This window comes from Papaver somniferum, chromosome 5, assembly GCF_003573695.1.
Source record: "Papaver somniferum cultivar HN1 chromosome 5, ASM357369v1, whole genome shotgun sequence".
NCBI classification, from domain to species: Eukaryota; Viridiplantae; Streptophyta; class Magnoliopsida; order Ranunculales; family Papaveraceae; genus Papaver; species Papaver somniferum.
The window spans coordinates 89,053,932-89,076,659 of NC_039362.1; the positions used below are offsets into that span (position 1 = coordinate 89,053,932).

Consider the following 22,728-nt stretch of genomic DNA (forward strand, 5'->3'; position numbering starts at 1 on the left):
TTGAAATCAAACCATTTTATACACTTCTTGAACATGCCTTCCATTCTCACACAAACCCAACAAAATATACCATTCACAGCATGCATTTCATAAGCTAAATACATCATTTGTGCACTTGTAAAGATTCACTGACAATTCAAGGATTAGCAAAACCAATTCTCATCTTCACTAACTTCCATTGGTGAACCCACCAATTAACCAAATCTCATGTCATATGAGGATAAAACATGTATAACATAATCAGTATAACTAAATTCATGCAACTAAAACGATTAGCCATACACTAATTAAATTGCATGAAAAACCAATGTACACCAAAATCCAACAAGTATCTAATTTGGAGAAGTAGTAGAGCATTAATATAAATTAAAACATGAATTTAGAGAGACTAAAGACACTAGCCCCTATGCTTGAATAGTAATTAAGAATTAAAGATTTAACATTGAATTAGATAAAAAAACCCAAATTTTTAACATGAACCCTAGCTTTAAGGTTTCACCTAATTCAACCCATAAATCAATAATTCAAGGTGATAATTAAAACCCATTTTCTCATATAGCCAAAGTACATGGATCATGATGAAAATCCATGAAATTTGCTAAACAACAATTTCATTGTAAAATCCCCACCGCAATTGCATCTCATTCTTCAAGAGCTCTACAACAACAATAGCATGATGATTCTGTAGCTATAATACTCTTCGATTCTTAACATTTAAGAACAATTTCTAAAGTTCATTACTTTGTTTCATAGAGAAATTTTAGTGATAAAAGCAAAATGATAGGGGAAGAAGAGAAAGAGAACCCTGGAAAAAGAAAAGAAAACATCCCCCCTCTTCTTTTCCATGTACAATATTTATTTTACCTCAAGGAGAAATTACCGAAATGCCCCTTGATGCCTTCCCTACTCAACATGTGTACATATGAGGTGTCTTGGTGCATGCAGCTCTATCTGTGCACCCAAGGTTTGGCTAAAGACAAACCATTCAATCTAGGCACAAACACATATTATTTGAGGCAACTTCAGTGATAAAAATACATGAATATCATTATAGGCACTCAAGGTGCAGAATTCGACTAATGGGTTAAGTTAAACCCGAGAAGAAAAACTTTGGCTTGTTACCCCATTAAATCCTTAAAAAGAACTTCGTCCCGTAGTTCAAAATAAAACTACAGGTAAAAAATGTTACCAGTGATCACCGCACGAGCAGAACGCTGATGAGTTACCAATACGCACAATCCCGTCTGAACCGAAACTGCTCTGATACCAACTGTAACGGACCAGAGAATTTGGACTTCCAAGGAACCGGGTTTCGGCCCGCTTGGCCAGCTCCGACTCTCTGATACGCCACTCAAGTAAAATTGTGTTCATTCATAATCCTGCACACAGTAAAAATATCTCATTAGTCTTAAGGTCATAATTCTATGAGCATATGTCACATACCATAACACTCATAGATTTCGACCAGGGTTCCAATTTCGAAAAATAAGAGATGGTCGATTGCCTAAAATAATAGACGACCAGTTGCCAAATCAACATGGGCCAATTGCCTAAAATAACAAACGGCCAGTTGCCAAATCAACACGGGCCAATTGCCCAAAATAACACATGACCAGTTGCCAAATTAACACGGGCCAATTGCCCAAAAATAACAGACGGCCAGTTGCCAAAACTAACACGGGCCAATTGCCCAAAAATGAGAGACGGCCAGTAGCCAAAACTAACACGGGCCAATTGCCTAAAAAATGAGAGACGACCAGTTACCAAAACTAACACGGGCCAATTGCCCAAAAATGAGAGATGGCCAGTTGCCAAAACTAACACGGGCCAATTGCCCAAAAATGAGAGATGGCCAGTTGCCAACTCTAATAATTTACATGGCCAGTTGCTAAAAGTGAGAGATGGTAATAATCATCTATCACTAGGTAGTATGAACAACTAATACTGCAACTACCTCTTCCTACCAAGATTACAATCATCTCACAATGGATGGTATGAACTACAAAATAGCAACCAACCCATTTTAGATGGTATGAATAACCTCGTGTATTTTTGTTGAACCGCATAGCGGCTGCCTACGTACCCTCTCTGTTGCTCGAAGGGATCAAACACGACCGTAGTTCGTCACATATTTATTAAGATAATATGAACTGCTCATTATGGTAGCAATTATCTCTTACTAGATGATCTGAACTGTTCCGATTGGATAGCAATCATCTCTCAAGCAGATTTGTATGAATTGCTTAGAGTAACAGAAATTATCTCTAGTATTGGATAATATCATCCGCACACATTGCTTTACGAATAATCACGTTAAAGAACACCAACAAATGAAAAGATGTCAAACATCCATGTCCTTACCTGTACCTGCAGCTTAAACTTCGTACCTGTACCTGCAGCTTAGACTTAACAGTAAACTATAATTGTTTTATACATGCCGCCATACATTTACATTTTGCAAGTATCCCAAAACAGAAAACTATGTTAAGGTTTTCGGGACAACACTTCCATTCTTTAACTATAAAAAAAACATCCCTACCACAAGCACCATTAAATTGACACTTTCTTATATTCATTTACGTAAAAATAAGGTCGTGAATTGATGAATATCAAGAATAAATTCTACATTCGCACCCACTACTAAATATACAAACCAAAGTAATTTAGTAGGCTAGCATAAGTGGAGTAACCTCTTCATTTAGCCCAGCAAGCCCTGATTCCCTACCATTACTTCAACCACAATTTGAAGAATTGAATTGAAGACGACAGACAAATTTATCAAGAAATCTTACGAAAATGATAGGTTGTACAAGGGTATTGCCTGCCCTTTATTATGGCAATTGCATCCACTAAATGATTACATATTCCTCATCCGTAATCATGTTTTGACATGTCCAGTAAAGGAAACATCCACATTATTATATTGTGGCAACAATTTATGAATGCAGACTATAAGTGACAATCTCATGACTCAAATATAACTTCATGACATATTTTATTATCAATAATCAGATTAAAAACACCACGTTATTAACATTTCACCTGGCTGTGCCACCAAAGACGACAACCATGCACAAATACATACCAAATTCAGAATGGATAAGCCATGTTCAGAAAGTAAAACAAACTCAAGGACCTGTCATGGTTCTTATACTAAATAAAATGCTTGGAAAATAAGAATTATTTAGGAATTCTTCCCTACTCACACAGTATATATCAAGAGTCTTTTACATGTTAAAAACATCTACCTTATTGCAATACAAAGTCTCTTAATTCCTTTCTTCACCGAAAAGTTCTCATAAATATCTAAAACTTCTTGGTTTTAAGTCCTGAGATAATTCGTGCTCTAAGTTGTTCAAAAATATGGGAACACACTATGAGAACAATCCCTACAGAGCCATTTTCCAGAAATTTCAGCACCAAGATGTTGTTTTTGCAATGCGATGACTCCTAACTCAATAAACTGAATCAAGCATGCTACACCTTTCCCAAAAGCTCTCACAACCCTCTACAACTTCCTAGAAGGAACTCATTCCAAATTCAAAGTGTTAATGGTTCAAAATCACAAGACAAGACTGTGTCAGGTGCTGCCTTCAGGAAAAATCAGCTGCGACTACATGTACGTTTCAAACTGTAACTTCTAAACTATAAGTCCAAATATCATGATGTTTTAAAAAATTATAGAGAATACCGAGACGAACATTTCTCGTGAAGAAAGCATTCACAAAATCCCAGAAAAAATGTACTTAAACTGGCCTCGGAAATGGTTGTCCGTGCAATTGTAAGAGACTTATCATTTTGTTGCTTTTCATTGCATACACTAAAGTATGTATATCTTCCTAGGCATTCATCCAAAATCGACGAGAAATAGCTTCCTAAAGTCGTTGGATAATTACTTATAACTATCTTGTTCAACTTGAGGCTAACTCATGTCATGGTATCCATCATGGAACTACAATCATGCTACCAATAGTAATTCTTTGAGACATTTCAACAAACAATTATAGGACACATTAGAAAAGTAAAATCTAGAGACTTTCTTGGTTTGAAATCTAACCATTTTATACACTTATTGAACATGCCTTCCATTCTCACACAAACCCAACAAATATATCATTCATAGCATGCATTTCATAAGCTAAATACATCATTTGTGCACTTGTAAAGATTCACTGATAATTCAAGGATTAGCAAAACCAATTCTCATCTTCACTAACTTCCATTGGTGAACCCACCAATTAAAACATGTATAACATAATCAATATAACTAAATTCATGCAACTAAAACGATTAGCCATACACTAATTAAATTGCATGAAAAACCAATGTACACCAAAAACCAACAAATATCTAATTTGGAGAAGTAGTAGAGCATTAGTATAAATTAAAACATGCATTTAGAGAGACTAAAGACACTAGCCCCTATGCTTGAATAGTAATTAAGAATTAAAGATTTAACATTGAATTAGATAAAAAACCCCAAATTTTTAACATGAACCCTAGCTTTAAGGTTTCACCTAATTCAACCCATAAATCAATAATTCATGGTGATAATTAAAACCCATTTTCTCATACAGCCAAAGTACATGGATCATGATGAAAATCCATGAAGTTTGCTAAACAACAATTTCATTGTAAAATCCCCACCTCAGTTGCATCTCCATCTTCAAGAGCTCTACAACAACAATAGCATGATGATTCTCTAACTATAATACTCTTCGATTCTTAACATTTAAGAACAATTTCTAAAGTTCATTATTTTGTTTCATAGAGAAGTTTTAGTGATAAAAGCAAAATGAGAGGGGAAGAAGAGAAAGAGAACCATGGAAAAAGAAAAAGAAAACATCCCCTCTTCTTTTCCACGTACAATATTTATTTTACCTCAAGGAGAAATCACCGAAATGCCCCTTGATGCCTTCCCTACTCAACATGTGTACATTTGAGATGTCTTGGTGCATGCAGCTCTATCTGTGCACCCAAGGTTTGGTTAAAGACAAACCATTCTATCTAGGCACAAATACATATTATTTGAGGCAACTTTAGTGATAAAAATACATGAATATCATTATAGGCACTCAAGGTGCAGAATTCGACTAATGGGTTAAGTTAAACCCGAGAAGAAAAACTTTGGGTTGTTACACCATTAACTTCTTAAAAACAAATTCGTCCCGAAGTTCAAAATAAAACTACAGGTAAAGAATGTTACCAGTGATCACCGCACGAGCAGAACGCTGATGAGTTACCAATACGCACAGTCCAGTCTGAACCGAAACTGCTCTGATACCAACTGTAACGGACCAGAGAATCTGGACTTCCAAGGAACCGGGTTTCGGCCCGCTTTGACAGCTCCGACTCTCTGATACGCCACTCAAGTAAAAATTGTGTTCATTCATAATCCTGCACACAGTAAAAATATCTCATTAGTCTTAAGGTTATAATTCTATGAGCATATGTCACATACCATAACACTCATAGATTTCGACCAGGGTTCCAATTTCGAAAAATAAGAGATGGTCGATTGCCTAAAATAATAGACGTCCAGTTGCCAAATCAACATGGGCCAATTGCCTAAAATAACAAACGGCCAGTTGCCAAATCAACACGGGCCAATTGCCCAAAATAACACACGACCAGTTGCCAAATTAACACGGGCCAATTGCCCAAAAATAACAGACGGCCAGTTGCCAAAACTAACACGGGCTAATTGCCCAAAAATGAGAGACAGTCAGTTGCCAAAACTAACACGGGCCAATTGCCCAAAAATGAGAGATGGCCAGTTGCCAAAACTAACACGGGCGAATTGCCCAAAAATGAGAGATGGCCAGTTGCCAACTCAAATAATTTACACGGCCAGTTGCCAAAAGTGAGAGATGATAATAATCATCTATCACTAGGTAGTATGAACAACTAATACGACAACTACCTCTTCCTGCCAAGATTACAATCATCTCAAAATGGATGGTATGAACTACAAAATGGCAACTAAACCATTTTAGATGGTATGAATAACCTCGCGTATTTGTGCTGAACCGCATAGCGGCTGCCTACATACCCTTTCTGTTGCTCGAAGGGATCAAGCACGACCGTAGTTCGTCACATATTTATTAAGATAATAAGAACTACTCATTATGGTAGCAATTATCTCTTACTAGATGATCTGATCTGTTCCGATTGGATAGCAATCATCTCTCAAGCAGATTTGTATGAATCGCTTAGAGTAACAGAAATTATCTCTAGTATTGGATAATATTAGCCGCACACATTGCTTTACGAATAATCACGTTAAAGAACACCAACAAATGAAAATATGTCAAACATCCGTGTCCTTACCTGTACCTGCAGCTTAAACTCCGTACATGTACCCGCAGCTTAGACTTAACAGTAGAATATAATTGTTTTATACATGCCGCCATACATTTACATTTTGCAAGTATCCCAAAAAAGAAAACTATGTTAAGGTTGTCGGGACAACACTTCCATTCTTTAACTATAAAAAAAACATCCATACCACAAGCACCATTAGATTGACACTTTCTTATAATTTCATTTACGTAAAAATAAGGTCATGAATGGATGAATATCAAGAATAAATTCTACATTCGCACCCACTACTAAATATACAAACCAAAGTAATTTAGTATGCTAGCATAAGTGGAGTAACCTCTTCATTTAGCCTAGCAATCCCTGATTCCCTACCATTACTGCAACCACAATTTCAAGAATTAAATTGAATACGACAGACAAATTTATCAAGAAATCTTACGAAAATGATAGGTTGTACAAGGATACTTCCTTCCCTTTATTATGGCAATTGCATCCACTAAATGATTACATATTCCTCATCCGTAATCATGTTTTGACATGTCCAGTAAAGGCAACATCCACACTATTATATTGTGGGAACAATTTATGAATGCAGACTATAAGTGACAATCTCATGACTCAAATATAACTTCATGACATATTTTATTATCAATAATCAGATTAAAAACACCACGTTATTAACATTTCACCTGGCTGTGCCACCAAAGACGACAACCATACACACATACATACCAAATTTAGAACGGATAAGCCATGTTCACAAAATAAAACAAACTCAAGGACCTATCATGGTTCTTATTCTAAATAAAATGCTTGGAAAATAAGAATTATTTAGGAATTCTTCCCTACTCACACAGTATCAAGAGTCTTTTACATGTTAAAAACATCTACCTTATTGCAATACAAAGTCTCTTAATTCCTTTCTTCACCGAAAAGTTCTCATAAATATCTAAAACTTCTTGGTTTTAAGTCCTGATCTAATTCGTGCTCTAAGTTGTTCAAAAATATGAGAACACACTATGAGAAAAATCCTTACAAAGCCATTTTCCAGAAATTTCAGCAGCAAGATGTTGTTTTTCCAATGCGATAACTCCTAACTCAATGAACTGAATCATGTATGCTACACCTTTCCCGAAAGCTCTCACGACCCTCTACAACTTCCTAGAAGGAACTCATTCAAAATTCAAAGTGTTAATGGTTCAAAATCACAAGACAAGGCTGTGTAAGGTGATGCCTTCATGAAAAATCAGTTGCAACTACATGTACGTTTCAAACTATAACTTCTAAACTATAAGTCCAAACATCATGTTGTTTCAACAAATTATAGAGAAGACCGAGACGTACATTTCTCGTGAAGAAAGCATTCACAAAATCCCAGTAAAACTGTACTTAAACTGGCATCCGAAATGGTTGTCCGTGCAATTGTAGGAGACTTATCATTTTGTTGCTTTTCATTGCATACACTAAAGTATGTATATCTTCCTAGGCATTCATCCAAAATCGACGAGAAATAGCTTCCTAAAGTCGTTGGATAATTACCTATAACTATCTTGTTCAACTCGAGGCTAACCCATGTCATGGTATTCATCATGGAACTACAATCATGCTACCAATAGTAATTCTTTGAGACATTTCAACAAACAATTATAGGATACATTAGAAAAGTAAAATCTAGAGACTTTCTTGGTTTGAAATCAAACCATTTTATACACTTCTTGAACATGCCTTCCATTCTCACACAAACCCAACAAATATACCATTCATAGCATGCATTTCATAATCTAAATACATCATTTGTCCACTTGTAAAGATTCACTGACAATTCAAGGATTAGCAAAACTAATTCTCATCTTCACTAACTTCCATTGGTGAACCCACCAATTAACCAAGTCTCATGTCATATGAGAATAAAACATGTATAACATAATCAATATAACTAAATTCATGCAACTAAAACCATTAGCCATACACTAATTAAATTGCATGAAAAACCAATGTACACCAAAATCCAACAAATATCTAATTTGGAGAAGTAATAGAGCATTAGTATAAATTAAAACATGCATTTAGAGAGACTAAAGACACTAGCCCATATGCTTGAATAGTAATTAAGAATTAAAGATTTAACATTGAATTAGATAAAAAACCCCAAATTTTTAATTTAAGGTTTCACCTAATTCAACCCATAAATCAATAATTCAAGGTGATAATTAAAACCCATTTTCTCATACAACCAAAGTACATGAATCATGATGAAAATCCATGAAGTTTGCTAAACAACAATTTCATTGTAAAATCCCCACCTCAATTGCATCTCCATCCTCAAGAGCTCTCCAACAACAATAGCATGATGATTCTCTAGCTATAATACTCTTCGATTCTTAACATTTAAGAACAATTTCTAAAGTTCATTATTTTGTTTCATAGAGAAATTTTAGTGATAAATGCAAAATGAGAGGGGAAGAAGAGAACCCTGGAAAAAGAAGAAAAAAACGTCCCCCCTCTTCTTTTCCATGTACAATATTTATTTTACCTCAAGGAGAAATTACCGAAATGCCCCTTGATGCCTTCCCTACTCAACATGTGTACATATGAGGTGTCTTGGTGCATGCAGCTCTATCTGTGCACCCAAGGTTTGGTTAAAGATAAACCATTCTATCTAGGCACAAACACATATTATTTGAGGCAACTTCAGTGATAAAAATACATGAATATCATTATAGGCACTCAAGGTGCAGAATTCGACTAATGGGTTAAGTTAAACCCGAGAAGAAACACTTTGGGTTGTTACAAAAGGTCTCGTGTGTAATATCGTCACATCAACGGAAAAGACTTCTAATTTGGAAGTTGTTTTGAGATTTTAAGAGTGTTGTCCAGATATAATCCAATATTTATGTTTTAATTTCTTAATTGTCAACCAGAATCTAAGTATTAAGTTTTAATGTTTGTCTTACTTTATTAGCTAAAATTAAAATGTAACTCTAATTAAATTGTAAAACTGAATTAATAATAGAATATAAGCTTAATTTTCAACAATACGTGTCAAATTTTCATATTCATTAAACTTCAAACTAATCATTAATAGTCATTTTACAAGACATAAAACTAGACAATAATAATTTAAAATATAGATTTTAAAAATAAAAATCTGGGACAATGTTCTTCATCTTGTTTATCTTCTTCATTTCACATAACTTCTAATCAATGCGCTCATGAATTGAGTTTCTTTTGTTTATCTTCTTCTTTGCGTTCAATTTTGCTTTTCCTTGATTTTCCTTGTTTTGAACTCTTCTTTGTCTTTTCTTAGCTGCAGGGTTGAGTAGGTTAACATCAAAAACTTAAAGACTTTTTTGTTTTTACTTATTTCTTTATAACTATCACATATCTTCTTAACAACACCTTCAAGTACTACTCCACAAAAATCAAGCTATATTGCCGAATCAAATTGACTCTGAAACTCTGCCATTTGAGAAAATTTTAAAAAAATTAGATTGAGAAAGAGAAAAACAATGAATTTAAAAGAACTAGCCGTTGACGGTAGTCATTAAATCGTGCGACATTATCATTATATCCAGTGATAACTTCACCGCGACGCTATTGACAATATTGCTCACCAGGAAAACGAAAACGGAGTCAACCCCGGGTAGGGCAGGCTCTGAATTTAGTTTACCCGCTCCCGATTTTCCTGTGCGACAAAGACAACTTCACTTTAGGCTTTTTTCCTTCTTCTTGTTTCTTATGTTTCCTCTTTAACAATGGATTCAATAGTGTCAGCAGCTGTAACAGAGATATGTTCACAAGGCATTAATGGAATTCTCCTCAAAGGTTTATGGCCAACATTACAAGATACTCTATCTTCATCTGGTCTTATAGTTTATGTGATACTAGTGTGAAAACCACAATTTATGATCGGCTTGTTAAAATGCCTGGTCTTGAATTCAAAGGTTCTTCCACTACTGTTACTAAAAAATCATCATCATCATCTATATGTATTTCTTCATTTGGAAAAAATTGTTGTTTTCAAGAAGCTGAGAAATTAGGGTTGAGAATTGTTGCTGCTGAACATCTTAGAGACAGTTTTGTTGGTCTTTATGATCTTAAAGCTGCTGATGCTGGTATTTCTGTACCTCAAAGACGTAACCTTGAAAGACTTGCTCGTGCTAGGTTTGTTTCAAACTCTTTTAATTCTGTCTTTCTTTTCAACTATCATATTTGATTTGAAAAAATTACTAGTAATGGCTGCTGTTGGTGCGGACGTAAGTTTTGACGTAATTCCAACGGACAATGCAGGCAATTGGAAGAAATTGTAGTGAAATTGGAACAAACTAGAGGGAAATTGGCAAAAATAAAATAAAAATTATAGTAGTTATTTCTTGCCTAGGAGTTGTGAGTAATAAGAGTCATTATTAGTCACCACAAGAGGGTGTCCTATGTCTCCCAATTATCTTCCGGTGCTTACAATTAAGGGTAGAAACCTGGCATCTGCAACATATTCACATGACTATATGTGAGTTCTAAGGTGATCCTTAGAAACAACAATGTAGTACTATGGTACATCGAATTTTTTTGATCGAGTTGTTTTCAATTTCGTCGAGTAATAGGGAAGATGGATCATCAGTCATCTCACTGTCGATGGTCACAAGTTTGTGGTATGCTAGGAAAAACTGTTATGTTTTTTTAACGTGTGTAGTGTGTTTGCAGAAGTGCTGGAGTAACACAAAGTCAACTTGCTAAGGAATTTGGCATGAAAGGAAATAATATTTTCTATGTGGTGAGGAACTTGGAATGCCAAGGGTTGGTTGTTAGGCAATCAACTATGGTAAGGACAAAAGAATCTGCAATGGAGGGAGAAAGTGTCTCAAATAACACTTCCATTGTCCACACCAACTTGATTTATTTACATCGTTATGCTAAGCATTTAAGTTCTCAACAAAAACTCGAAATCACGAAAAGAGATGCGATGGAGAGTCCAAAGCGTGCGGAAGAAAGTACCTCAAATGGGGATGCGGCCATAGGAGATCATGTCATTGAAGATGTTCTTGTAATGGATTATATACCAGCGTTGAAAGCTGTTTGTGATAAACTTGAAGTCGCCAAAGACAAGGTCAGTAAAGATTTGAGATATGTACATGTAAACCTTCTTTAAGACCTCAACACAAGAATTTTGCTGATTTTCTTTCTGTAGTATACAGGTACTGGTTGTCTCAGATATTAAACAGGCTCTTGGTTACCGGGGGGATCGCGGACATAGAGCTTGGAGAAACGTGAGCTGATACTGTCTTTGAATAATCTTGTTGTACTTTGTGTTTGAGGTGTTCTTATAACTTTATTACCTATTATGAAATGCGTCTACAGATCTGCAAACGGTTGAAAGATGCTGGTCTTGTTGAGGAGTTGAATGGAGAAGTGAACGGGAAGGTGAGCTACTATCCATGTTTTGGGAATTCATGAGCACGGTGTACATCCTTCTTGAATCCATTATCTGTTGTCTGTGAGATTGTTTTTAATGGTGATTAGGAGATCACAAAACAGAAAACAACTTATTGAAAATTCTCTCTCTAATGCATTTATGATGTCCTTACCTACTTGTCCCTTTAGAGGTCTCCCCATTTATTTATTTTTGGACACGAGACAACAAACCAGGCTTTATCTTTGTTTATCTCATCATTCTCACTTTCTATCTGTGTGCATCAAATTCTTTATTGATGTCTTTCTGCCTTTGGCAGGTTGGAAGGTGTATGCAGTTATTGAAAAAATTTAATCAGAAGCAACTTGAGGCAAAACACGCTGTATGTGGAGCTGATGATTTCAACTCAAACCGGCAAGTGAAATCTGGAAATAGAGGCCAAGTAAGCGCACAGATTTTTGAGCTTCCAATCGAGCATCAACTGCATGATATGATTGCCGCCGAAGGAACAAAGGGTATAACGATTAATGAGGCATGTGGTTATCTATGTTAATTGAGTTTACCAAATTTTGTTCTCTTCTTCCATGTATACATGTATGCTTATATTTTCCCTGCTTTCCCTCTAGTTTCTTAAAGTTTCCTTAACATATTGCTAAATCTTTTATAATTTTGTTGTTTAATGCATAACACCAGATCTTGAAGCGACTAGGGCTTGGTAATAAGAGATATTATATTCGTCTTCTCAACATGTTCTCAAGGTTTGGGTGTCACCTGCAATCTGAGAGCCACAATAAGTCCAAGCTCTATCGAGTTTGGACATCTGGAAACTTCAGTAGTTCCTTGTCCACTCTTCCGAGTAAACTGACAGATGTTGCCGATGTAGTTGAGCCATCCTCGCAAAGCAAAAAGGTTCTGGATCATCATGATAAATCAGATGAGGAGACGCTGCCGTTAGATTCCTTGACCATTAACGAAGAGTCCGCCCCTGAGAAAGTGGAAAGTGAACAGAAAGGAAGAGAACCTTTCTGTAGCCCTGGTGCAAAAACTGAGAATAAACGGATGGTTATCAGCGGAAGTCATCCAAATGATTTTGCTAGTTCGGGTGGGAATGCAGAACTTGATTTAGTGCAAAATGAATCAAATTTTGTTCCATCAGACACACCTCCTTCCTCAAACCATTCCAGGGTTCGATCATATCAACAGTACCCGTGTCTTACGCTGACCCCTGCTAGTTCCCAGAGGGAGCAAAGGCTACTCGAACGGATTCAGGTTTTTACAGTCTTTTTACTTGTATCTTTTATCTAATTGTGCTTCTTTATTTTTTTTTAGCCTCACCTCGACCCCCTAGCCCCTCAACTTTTTGACTACTACCACCGTGGGGGATGATCCAAGGGATGAGTACTAGCGTTGATGTTCTTCACCATCTATATCATTATCTCGGAGAAATTCATTCTGAAACTCCTGACCCCAACCAAAGATTGTTCCAAATGAACAATAAAGTAAACACTGTAATATTGCCTGTATATTAAGGGCTGATTCAAGGGGTTAGAAGTTTCGCATAGGTTATAATTTGAGGCATGGTGATTTACATGGTAAGGAGACTTTGGACTGATGAATTTTGAATCAGTCGTTGGATCAAGTATGAGAGTTGCACACTTCCCCTCTTTTAGTTAAAATTTATTTAGTTTTCTTTTTTTTTTGGTTATTCTGCAGGAGGAAAAGTTTATTCTACTGGTCGAGCTTTATAAGTGGCTGGAGAACCTTGAGAAGGACAAACCCACAACACTGGCTAAGAAAACCGTGACACGTGCTTTAAATAAACTTCAGAGTGAAGGGCACTGCAAATGCATTCATGTTAGTGTTCCTGTTGTTACTAACTGTGGTCGTAAACGCTCAACAGTGGTGGTATTGCACAAGTCCGTTCAATTAACTCCTGAACTAAAGGGTCAAGCTTACGAAAGATTAAGATCTTTAGACAAGCTAAGTCGTGGGCAAGGTTTAACTCATAGGAAGAATGAAGAACCAGTTCCTGTACTGATTGGTATCAATAGGATTACCAGCAAAGTTACGTCAGACTCCCAAGCTGATAAAGCAAAAGCGTTGCATTCTAATGGGTTTGTTCATGCAAAAATTGTTCGCGCTAAGTTGCTGCGTAACTTTCTCTGGAGTTATGTGAGTGGTTCATCTGATTGGGATGATGCTTTGTCCTCTGGGGGTCATGGTTATGACCTGAAGAATCCTCAGAGCACTTGCAAATTGTTTGCACTGGACTTGGCTATAAAAGCAATGCCACTCGAGATTTTTCTTCAAGTTGGTGGATCCACACTAAAGTTTGAGGATATGGAGAGTTGCAAGTCTCCGACGGACACTCAAGCTACTGGACGACTCTCGTGTATTATTGATGTATTACAACGACTCAAGGTATAGCACCAGTAGATCATAGGCTTCAAATGAGAATATATATGCAACGGTTAATCAGTTACATTAAACATAATGCAGGATGGAATGGCTCAATAACGTTTGCAATATCATATTGTAGGAAACTTAAATTGCTGCTTTTCGTTAGATAATTTTTTTGATAAGGAATGAATTTCGTTCTCTATAGAGAATTCAAACATTCAAAAGGATTTGCTAAAACTATTCTGTTTCTGATTGTCAGTAAGTTGCTTGTTACCTCTCATCTCACATCTACTCTTTATGTGCTTTTGTTTTTCTTCGTTGTCTCTTTTAATGAATAACACTCCTTTGGCCCCCTCCAGGGTATGTGCTTGTATTTCCATTTTCTCTTTCATTGTACATTGCACTAAGCTAACTGTGTTATCTTTCATATGTAGTTGATTCGGTTAGTAACTGATGGACAAGTAGAAGATTCCCTACACATTTCTCTTACCCACGCTATGGAGCTTAAACTTTACATTGAGGAACCTTCGCCGAGACTCCCACTATCACTAGGTGTCAATTCTTCAGATCTTCGACCAAGGATCAGACATGACTTTATCCTATCAAATAAGGAAGTTGTGGATACATATTGGAAACTTTGGAGTATTGTTACGCTACCGCGGATCCTTCTGCTGCAGTGCATGCTTTCCCTGGTTCTGCTGTACATGAGGTAACATGTCAACCTTTTACGCCGCCGTCTTTGATTCACCCAGACATTCGCACCTAAAATTTGCTTAATGTTTACCCTACCTGTTCTAACTAATTCTGCTCGATATGAAAGCGAAAAAATATTGGATCTGTTCTTCTGCGTGCCAAGCTTCTGTAAAAAAGCGCAGCACAACATGAAACATATAATTCCTGGCATCACACTAGCACAACACTGGCATGTGCCACATCTTGTCATCCAGGAACACTTAACAACTCTAACTAACCTAGTCTGACGATGATTAGAAATTGGATACTTCAGATGAGCCCTTTAATGGGTTTAATGAAGGGCAGAGTAAATGCAAGCGCAAGTGGTGTATACTAGTTTGTAACGAATGAATTTATTCAACTCCATACTAGTTTGCCATGAATGAATTTATTCAACTCTGCAGTTAAGAAGTTGGGGTGACCTGTTTGTGTCATTTGAAACACAACATTCAAAAGTTTGCTACAGATTGAACTTTTGTTATTGATCAGAGTTGACTAGTTGTTTAGTTTGCAGAAGGCTTATCTGTTGTCTATTTGTGGCAGTTGCTGAGAATTTCGAATTTAATACTTTGTTGTTTAGACCTACAATTGCAGATTGGCATTTCCAGGTTGTAGCCAGCATACTGGTACCCCCACCATCTATGAATTAGTTTGCTATCTTTGATTATATGCTAGAGTTTCCTATGTTCCCTTTTTATGGTTTACGCAGCAAGTCATGTTTAGCTTAAGTTAATTTTCTATTTATTATAATCTAAGCTGGAATATTTATAAGCTAGGTTGAGGTAACATTAAAGTCAAGGTTATTGTAGGTTAATGCTATATTAAGGTTAACCACCTTAGGTGTCCTATAACTTTACCTAGTGAAGTGTCACCCAACTCATGATGGACAGGTTGGATGACATATTGCTGCTGACTAGGCTCTCTTCTAGCCTTGTGCAATAAGTAGAAAAATCTGATTCTATCTATCACTTAAGCAAGAGGATATTGAAGTAGAAGCAAGTCACTGAACTTATTAAGATAAGATGATGTTTCTATTTTCTTCTTCTAATCATGTATGATGTTGTGTATCATGTTGTTATGCTGCTGTTAGTGATTATGTTCAGGTAATTTATGGAATGAATTGATTGTACTGTATTGCTATATACATGGATTTCTTGTACCAAAATCATAACTGAGTATGTTAATACTAGGGTTAATCTTGTTTTCAGCATAAGATATAGTTAGTATCATGTTTCAGTTTTGAATTATCATGATTCAAGGAGCTGATATTTCAACATCCTTGACTTATCACTGGCTTGTTTTTTTTTTTTTTTTTTTTTTTTTAAAAAGTCACTGGCTTGTTTTATTTCTGTTGAAAACAAGTTTGCATCCCTGTAGACCTAGTTTTCTTGTAGTGTTCTTATAATGCTGGTATTCCAAAGTTTTCTTATTCTTGGATGCCTAGTCATGTTGCTTTTTGTCATAACCGATCAGTATGGTTCCCTTTTCCCTTACTGCGATTCTGCAAAGATGAGAAGCCTATCTGTTTCAATGTGCCTACGTTCGTGTTATGTCAGCTGACCAGTGTGAACTGCTGCTCAAACGTGGAGTTAAAGATGATCTAGCAAATAAGATTTCTTTCGAGGACCGTGTACCGATTGCTAGTGATTTAAATCTCACATTAGAGCAGTTATATTTTGATCTTAGCCTGTTCGTTATCTAATATTCACATCGAATCCTTTTTACCAATCGCCACCTGCTTCCAAAGGACTTTCTACTTCGATATAATTCTCAGATTTTCATATAGCACCCACCCTAATATCCTGTAAGGTGAAGAATGAAGGAGATATTTTGAGAGGGAAACAAACCTATAACTGAAGCTCTTCGATAGTTTAATGATCTGTCACGTTCTAAGCGTTTTTTATCTTTCCACTTGAAAAGAGAAGACATATTTTAGCATTCTAATTCTTCTTCAATATCATGTATAATGCTTGCAGGTGCTTCGTTTCTCTAATGGTAGGAAACAGTCGCGTCTTCCTAGATTCCAAACAGATTTCAATAACCACAAGCCGGATTCTCTACCAGAAAAAAGTAAATGCAGATCTCGTAAAAGGAAGAAAAGATCCAAAACAAAGTCATTGAAACATAGAAAATCTGTAAACCAAGAATCAGGTATGTTAAAAAGCCCCTTACCTGAAAGTAATTGCGAGGATACGGAAGAAGAAATTGCTAGTGGTGAGGAAATGCAGAATTATGGTGGAAAACGACTAAAGAGAACCAAGTGCCATAGCCTGCCTGGAAAGTTCCTCAAGCTTAATGAAGGAATCAGTGTTTGCAAAAGGGCATATGAATCCCTAGCAGTTGCCAATGCTGTAGAACTCCTAAAGCTTGTGTTTTTGAGCATATCAACTGCACCTGAGGTGCCGACTTTGCTGGCAGAGACTCTGCGGCGTTATTCTGAGCATGACCTATTTGCAGCTTTTAATTACCTCAGACAAAAGAAATTCATGGTAATGTCAACACACAATTCGAACTTCAATTTCATGTCACTGAATTTTAGGTTCAGGAATATCGTTGTTAACAACTTTGGATAGGAAGTTTTGAAATTGACATAGATCAACGTCACTGCTTACACTGTTATCCTTCAATTACATGGTTAAAGTAGATTTTACGATATGATGATGTATAACCTAGTTGCAAGGCAGAGCTGTGTGAATGCACGAGTTTAGTTCTGGAAACTATTGGAGTTGCAAATGTACACCATATATGACCATATCCATCTAGCGAATGTGAGTTGTTTGTAAAATTGATTCAAAACAGCTGATTAGGCATGTTTGTGTGATGTCAATTACAGCTTTATCAGTGTGATGTAAGTTCTCATTGAAAGTTATTGTACAGGTGGGTGGAAATGGCAGTCAGCCCTTTGTACTATCTCAACAATTTATGCAGAGTGTTATATCTTCTCCTTTTCCAGATAACACTGGAAAGAGGGCTTCTAAGTTTGCCAGTTGGCTGTGTGAAAGAGAAAATAGTCTAATGGAAGAGGAGATTCATCTTAATGCTGATTTACAGTGTGGTGACATTTTCCATTTGTTAGCTTTAGTTTCTTCAGGAGAGCTGAGCATTTCACCATGCTTGGCGGAGAAAGGCATTGGAGATGTTGAGGAGAAGAGAAACTCTAAAAGAAAAACTTATGAGGATGAAATATGTAACAGTGATCACGTTAAGGGGGAATGTTGCGATCGCCGTGAGAAAGGTTTTCCTGGTATAAATGTATCCTTAATCCGTGCAATAATTCCGAGAATTGACTGTGGGGAAGTTTCGTACAATGGAAATATTTGCACACGTGCATCCCGGGTCCATGAAAATGAGCAGTCCATCTGTACGGCAATGGGTGTTGGTGGCGATGGCTCTTTTGTTTCTGCGAAGCTAAATTCACGAAATGATGTTGGCAGTTGTGCTGCATCATCAGTGACTGTCAATGAATCCCCATGGAAAGCTGTAGCTAACTATGCTGAATATTTGGTGTCTAATCTATCTGATAAAGATCGAATGGGCCCTTTGTATCCTGAAATCTTCCAGAATCTTCATTCAGATATTCTTAAATCTGGTGACCAGGGGTTGACGATGCTGGAAATTTCCAAGGTTGCAGCTATTAGGGGTATTTCCTATATCTCTTTCGGCAGTTTAATCTCCTTTTTACGTACTAGGCTGGTGATAATTAATAGTTGAAATGGGTATAGTTTTAGGTGTTGATGACAAAATTACTTAACTAGAAATTTAAGAATTATCTTTCATTCTCTATTTTTGGGGATATTAATGGCATAGGGATCAATATCTTCATTTTTCAGGGGAAAAGATGGCTGAGCTTGTTGTAGATGTGCTTCAAGCATTTGGATTAGCTATGAGGGTAAGATTCTATGTCGCTCATAGCTATTTGAAAATATATTTGCAATTTGCTTATGAAGATCAAATGAAGTTGACCAAGCAGTATAATACAGGTCAATGGATACGATGATGTTCATGTTGTTGATACTTTGTTCCGTTCGAAGTACTTTTTATCCTCTGCTGATGGTCGTTATCCAAACATAAAGTCTTCCCCACACAGGAAGCATCCAAGGATAAGTAATGACAATTATTTGACAACCTCACAAGAGTGTTGGCAAAAGGATGTTACTAACATGGAGTCTGAGGATGTGCATAAAGTAACTATGCTGAATCTACCGGAAGAGGTTTCTCAACTCTCAGCTGAGCATCAATCTCATGAAGTTAATGTTACATTTCAAGCAACTGCGCAGGTCGAAGCTGTTTCTTCAGAAGGGCAGAGAGAAAATTTCACATGCACAATGACTATGAGTGATTCGCATTCATTTAGACCCATATTGCCGTGGATAAATGGTGATGGAACAACTAACCATATTGTCTACAAAGGACTTACACGGCGTGTCCTTGGAATGGTGATGCAAAATCCTGGTATACTAGAGGTACGTAATCTATGATACATAATTCAATATTTACCAAAACATAGAAGTAGAACCAGATTAATTAGACTGCTCGTCACTTACTCTGTAATTACCTATGTATATAGTTTCTAATGCATGTCAGTTCAGATAGATGATAAAAGTTCACAGTAGATGTTTATAATTGTTTTAATTCGATGTGGAATTTGAATGCAATAAGTCGAGAACGAATTATGTTGCTTTTTTAGTACTTAGCCTTTTTATTTATTCAGGACAAATTTTAGGAATACCTAGTTAAATAAGGAGTCCTACTTTTTTACTGTTTTTGTACCGCGTGCCTGCAACATATTAATACCGCCTGATTTATAACTTGGGAAAATTCTTCGTTGGGATTATGTTGAAATTACAAAGTCAATGCCACCATCACATAGTGTAGTCGTCTTGGTCAAGGAGATTCGCACATCTTGTTAAAAGGATAGACAGTACATTTAGGATTAATGAGCAGTTGGGTTTTAACGTTTGCTTTGTAATTGTGGCAGAATGACCTTATCCAGCAGATGAACACATTGAATCCTCAGGTATGTTAAATATACATGACATTTATTCGCTTTTTGCCTTTCGTTCCTGGTATATAAACCAAAAACTAGTACACGTATTGAAATCATTGACAGAACTGTAGAAAGCTGTTGGAGTTGATGGTTCTTGATAATCACCTCATTGTGAAGAAAATGTACCAAACTACTTCGGCTGGGCCTCCTGGTACATTATTGAGCCTATTCTGTAAGAATCTCAAGAAATCGGAGTCGATATGTAGAGAGCATTTCTTTCCAAACCCCATGAGTACCTCATTCTTATAGGAAATGCTCTTTCCATGTATCTCATTTAGTGTTTCTAATCAAAAAGAATCAGGTGTTCATATTGGTTCCCGTGCCTTCATAGTTTAGCAATTTCTTCAGTCAATATCTTTTGTGGCTGTTTAAGTATGTTGCATTTAAAAACTTACTGCTTCCAAAAGTTACTGGTCAAGTAACAATGCCCAAAAGCACAAACCATGTACTTGTCAAAATTAGGCAAAAAAATATATGCCATTTTGTGTCGAACCAAAAGTTGGTTCTCCTTTTGCAACTCTAAATTCGAAAGTATCAGAATTCTCCATTATATCCAAAGAACATGGTTGGATGAAACCTCCAAATAAAAATGATTGGATAAAATGTAGCTACAAATTGTGGTTGTGTGTACATATTTCATCATCAAACACGTGTTTGTGAGAAGACACGTGGAGAGCATGCGGACCAAGTCATCAAAACATGATGACACACGCCCACCGCCAAGAAGCCCATCCCGTCGACGTCGGATCTTCGCCCGAATAAATCCAAGGGCAGAAGTTAAAGGATGTATCAAAAGCACGGATCTTCCTCTATGTGAACGCCTCTGGTGATGATATTAGACGAGGCAATGATAAACCCGAAGGTTTTGAGCCAAGGAATCAATACAATCGTCTCATCAGTGCGAGCATGTGTATAGAATGCGAACATTGTTTTTGAACATATAGATGCCTTCGTGATTTACGTGTTCACAATCTGGCGCTAGAAACAGGGACTCTGTCCCGGTAAAAGATTTATCTTATCCTATGATTTCACCTTAGAACACGCACTATGGTTGTACCCTTTTTTGGGTTCAGCGTGTCTTCAAAACCTTTTTTATTTTTTGGGTTCATGTTCTTCATTTTCACAAACACCATTTTAAAGCAGACAAACCCGCGGTTATCTATCACCGATTTGCACGTGAGGTGTTTTCTCCAACTAAGACTTAATAATCCAGATTCGTGAGTCCTCGTGACAGATCTGCCTTTTCAAGAGTTCTTTTTCATAATTAGTCTGAAAACAAGATTCATGATCGTTTATTAAAAGATTTGTATTTCAAAAGCTAGACCCATGAAATCTTTGCATTTCTCTTCTATTAAGGGCCCTTGGGCAACTCATTTCATTTTATTCCAATAGTCTTGCAGGTACGAATGATGCTAACCCTATCCTCGTGGATATCTTTGGTTCTCCTTATTTATTTCCCTATGCAGGAAAGGATTAAACATGGAGAAGATATTAGAGGCAGGAAAAACCAAAGCCTCATCAAAGGAGACACCGAGGGTTACCTCGGTCATGACCCGAAGCAAGCAGAAAGGAGACAAAGCTAAAACAACTGCTCAGAGGCAGGATGCTGCGGAAATCACTTCACCCATGAACACTAACTCCATAGCAGCCGCGACCCTCAAAGTTGCAGCCACGAAGACTGTTGTGGCCCCCCAGACTACAGAAGCTAACAAGACTTGGGTCCCAAGCCAAATCCATCAACAAAAAGAAGGGGTAGCAGAATCCATGACGCATCAGCCCGCACATTCACCAATCTTCGGAATGCCGTCAACCAACGGTCAGAATCAAACCATACCAGTGCTTTTAGGACCACGGACGGAAATTCAACCGAGGGGACCAAACTTGGAGATATCAACGATTGAAGCAGATCCTCGGCCACCCTTAATACACACTGTAGACGAAGGGGGAACTGTGGCCGTAGGGGTACCAGCCGGAACTCCCAATCAGGGATCAAACCAATCCCACCGACTGATGGTAGAACTCGAAGAATTGAAAAAGAGCCAGCAGGTCTATGCAGATGCCGTAGCTCTTCTGGCCAGGGAGAACCAAGACTTGAAAGATAAGATTTCCCAGAGCACGAAGACTAGCCAACAACTGGACGAAGCAAATTCTAAAGCGCCAAAGCCCAATCGTGACCGAAGAGTCATCCTAGCAAATGACGCCAGGGGAAGCAGCGCATCAGATCCGGAATATGCCACCGAAGAGTTAGATTATTATGACAGCGAAGATCGAAGAAAGAAACGCTCAACTGAGCATGAGAACATGGGATATTACCGCGCAATGGAGGAGCTGCGCGATGATATGATGGCTGAGATAAAACAGTTAAAAGCCAGACAAGGCGGAGGAAGGCTCGAAGAGGTGATGAAAGAAGCTAACTCCACGCCCCTAACTCATCGCCTGGCAAATGCCCCCATTCCGTTAAAGTTCCCTGTCCCAACTTTTGAATGCTACGACGGATCTAGTGATCCCGCGGCACATATCCGGTATTATAACCGTATCTTAGCCCGATGGAGTCAGAACGACGCCGTCCTCTGTAGATATTTCCCGTAAAGTCTGAAGGGATCGGCTTTGTCTTGGTTTGACAACCTACCACCTGATTCCATCAACTCCTACGATCAACTCGCAGAGAAATTTCTGAGGACATACATGTACAACAAAGCTGTCAACACTGGAATGGATAAGCTTTTTTCTCTGGCAATTGGCTACAAGAAAAACACGAGGGAATACACTAACAGATGGCATAAGATCTGCCAAGCCATAGGGAGTGTGGACCCAGTAG

The 22,728-nt window shown here is 37.3% G+C and overlaps 4 protein-coding genes across 16 annotated transcripts; 3 read left to right on the forward strand and 1 right to left on the reverse strand.

The window, feature by feature from the left end:
- Nucleotides 1-272: 272 nt before the first annotated feature.
- Nucleotides 273-8,801, reverse strand: LOC113282158. 10 transcript variants are annotated; one of them, XR_003326655.1, is made up of 5 exons: nt 8,628-8,801; nt 6,331-6,701; nt 5,207-5,397; nt 4,882-4,968; nt 273-1,379 (listed from the first exon to the last, which is right to left on the reverse strand). XR_003326655.1 is itself a non-coding variant. In XM_026531103.1 (4 exons), exons 2-4 carry the CDS (start codon nt 6,504-6,506, stop codon nt 1,372-1,374), a joined length of 375 nt encoding a protein of 124 aa, XP_026386888.1. In that variant the 5' UTR covers nt 6,507-6,701; nt 8,628-8,801; the 3' UTR covers nt 273-1,371. The 10 variants fall into 10 exon arrangements, 1 of the variants encoding a protein (XP_026386888.1); XR_003326656.1 differs by lacking the exon at nt 273-1,379 and adding an exon at nt 4,435-4,675; XR_003326654.1 differs by having other exon boundaries at nt 4,882-5,397.
- A 1,245-nt stretch (nt 8,802-10,046) lies between these two features.
- On the forward strand, nt 10,047-13,108 carry LOC113282160. Of its 2 annotated transcripts, none has more exons than XM_026531108.1 (6): nt 10,047-10,488; nt 11,026-11,428; nt 11,517-11,588; nt 11,680-11,742; nt 12,051-12,263; nt 12,425-13,108. In XM_026531108.1, exons 1-6 carry the CDS (start codon nt 10,154-10,156, stop codon nt 13,034-13,036), a joined length of 1,698 nt encoding a protein of 565 aa, XP_026386893.1. In that variant the 5' UTR covers nt 10,047-10,153; the 3' UTR covers nt 13,037-13,108. The 2 variants fall into 2 exon arrangements, with proteins under 2 accessions (XP_026386893.1, XP_026386894.1); XM_026531109.1 differs by having other exon boundaries at nt 12,051-12,246; nt 12,425-12,580.
- Nucleotides 13,109-13,182: 74 nt separating this feature from the next.
- LOC113282161 lies at nt 13,183-14,682 on the forward strand. Its single transcript, XM_026531110.1, has 4 exons — nt 13,183-13,323; nt 13,445-14,152; nt 14,271-14,389; nt 14,566-14,682. The coding sequence occupies exons 1-3, from the start codon at nt 13,309-13,311 to the stop codon at nt 14,277-14,279; spliced, it is 732 nt and encodes a 243-aa protein (XP_026386895.1). The 5' UTR covers nt 13,183-13,308; the 3' UTR covers nt 14,280-14,389; nt 14,566-14,682.
- A 25-nt stretch (nt 14,683-14,707) lies between these two features.
- Nucleotides 14,708-20,451, forward strand: LOC113282159. Of its 3 annotated transcripts, none has more exons than XM_026531105.1 (7): nt 14,708-14,840; nt 16,840-17,352; nt 17,741-18,503; nt 18,694-18,752; nt 18,844-19,326; nt 19,842-19,880; nt 19,974-20,446. In XM_026531105.1, exons 2-7 carry the CDS (start codon nt 17,017-17,019, stop codon nt 20,157-20,159), a joined length of 1,866 nt encoding a protein of 621 aa, XP_026386890.1. In that variant the 5' UTR covers nt 14,708-14,840; nt 16,840-17,016; the 3' UTR covers nt 20,160-20,446. The 3 variants fall into 3 exon arrangements, with proteins under 3 accessions (XP_026386890.1, XP_026386891.1, XP_026386892.1); XM_026531106.1 differs by having other exon boundaries at nt 19,982-20,152; XM_026531107.1 differs by lacking the exons at nt 14,708-14,840; nt 16,840-17,352 and adding an exon at nt 17,369-17,631 and having other exon boundaries at nt 19,974-20,451.
- Nucleotides 20,452-22,728: the final 2,277 nt, after the last annotated feature.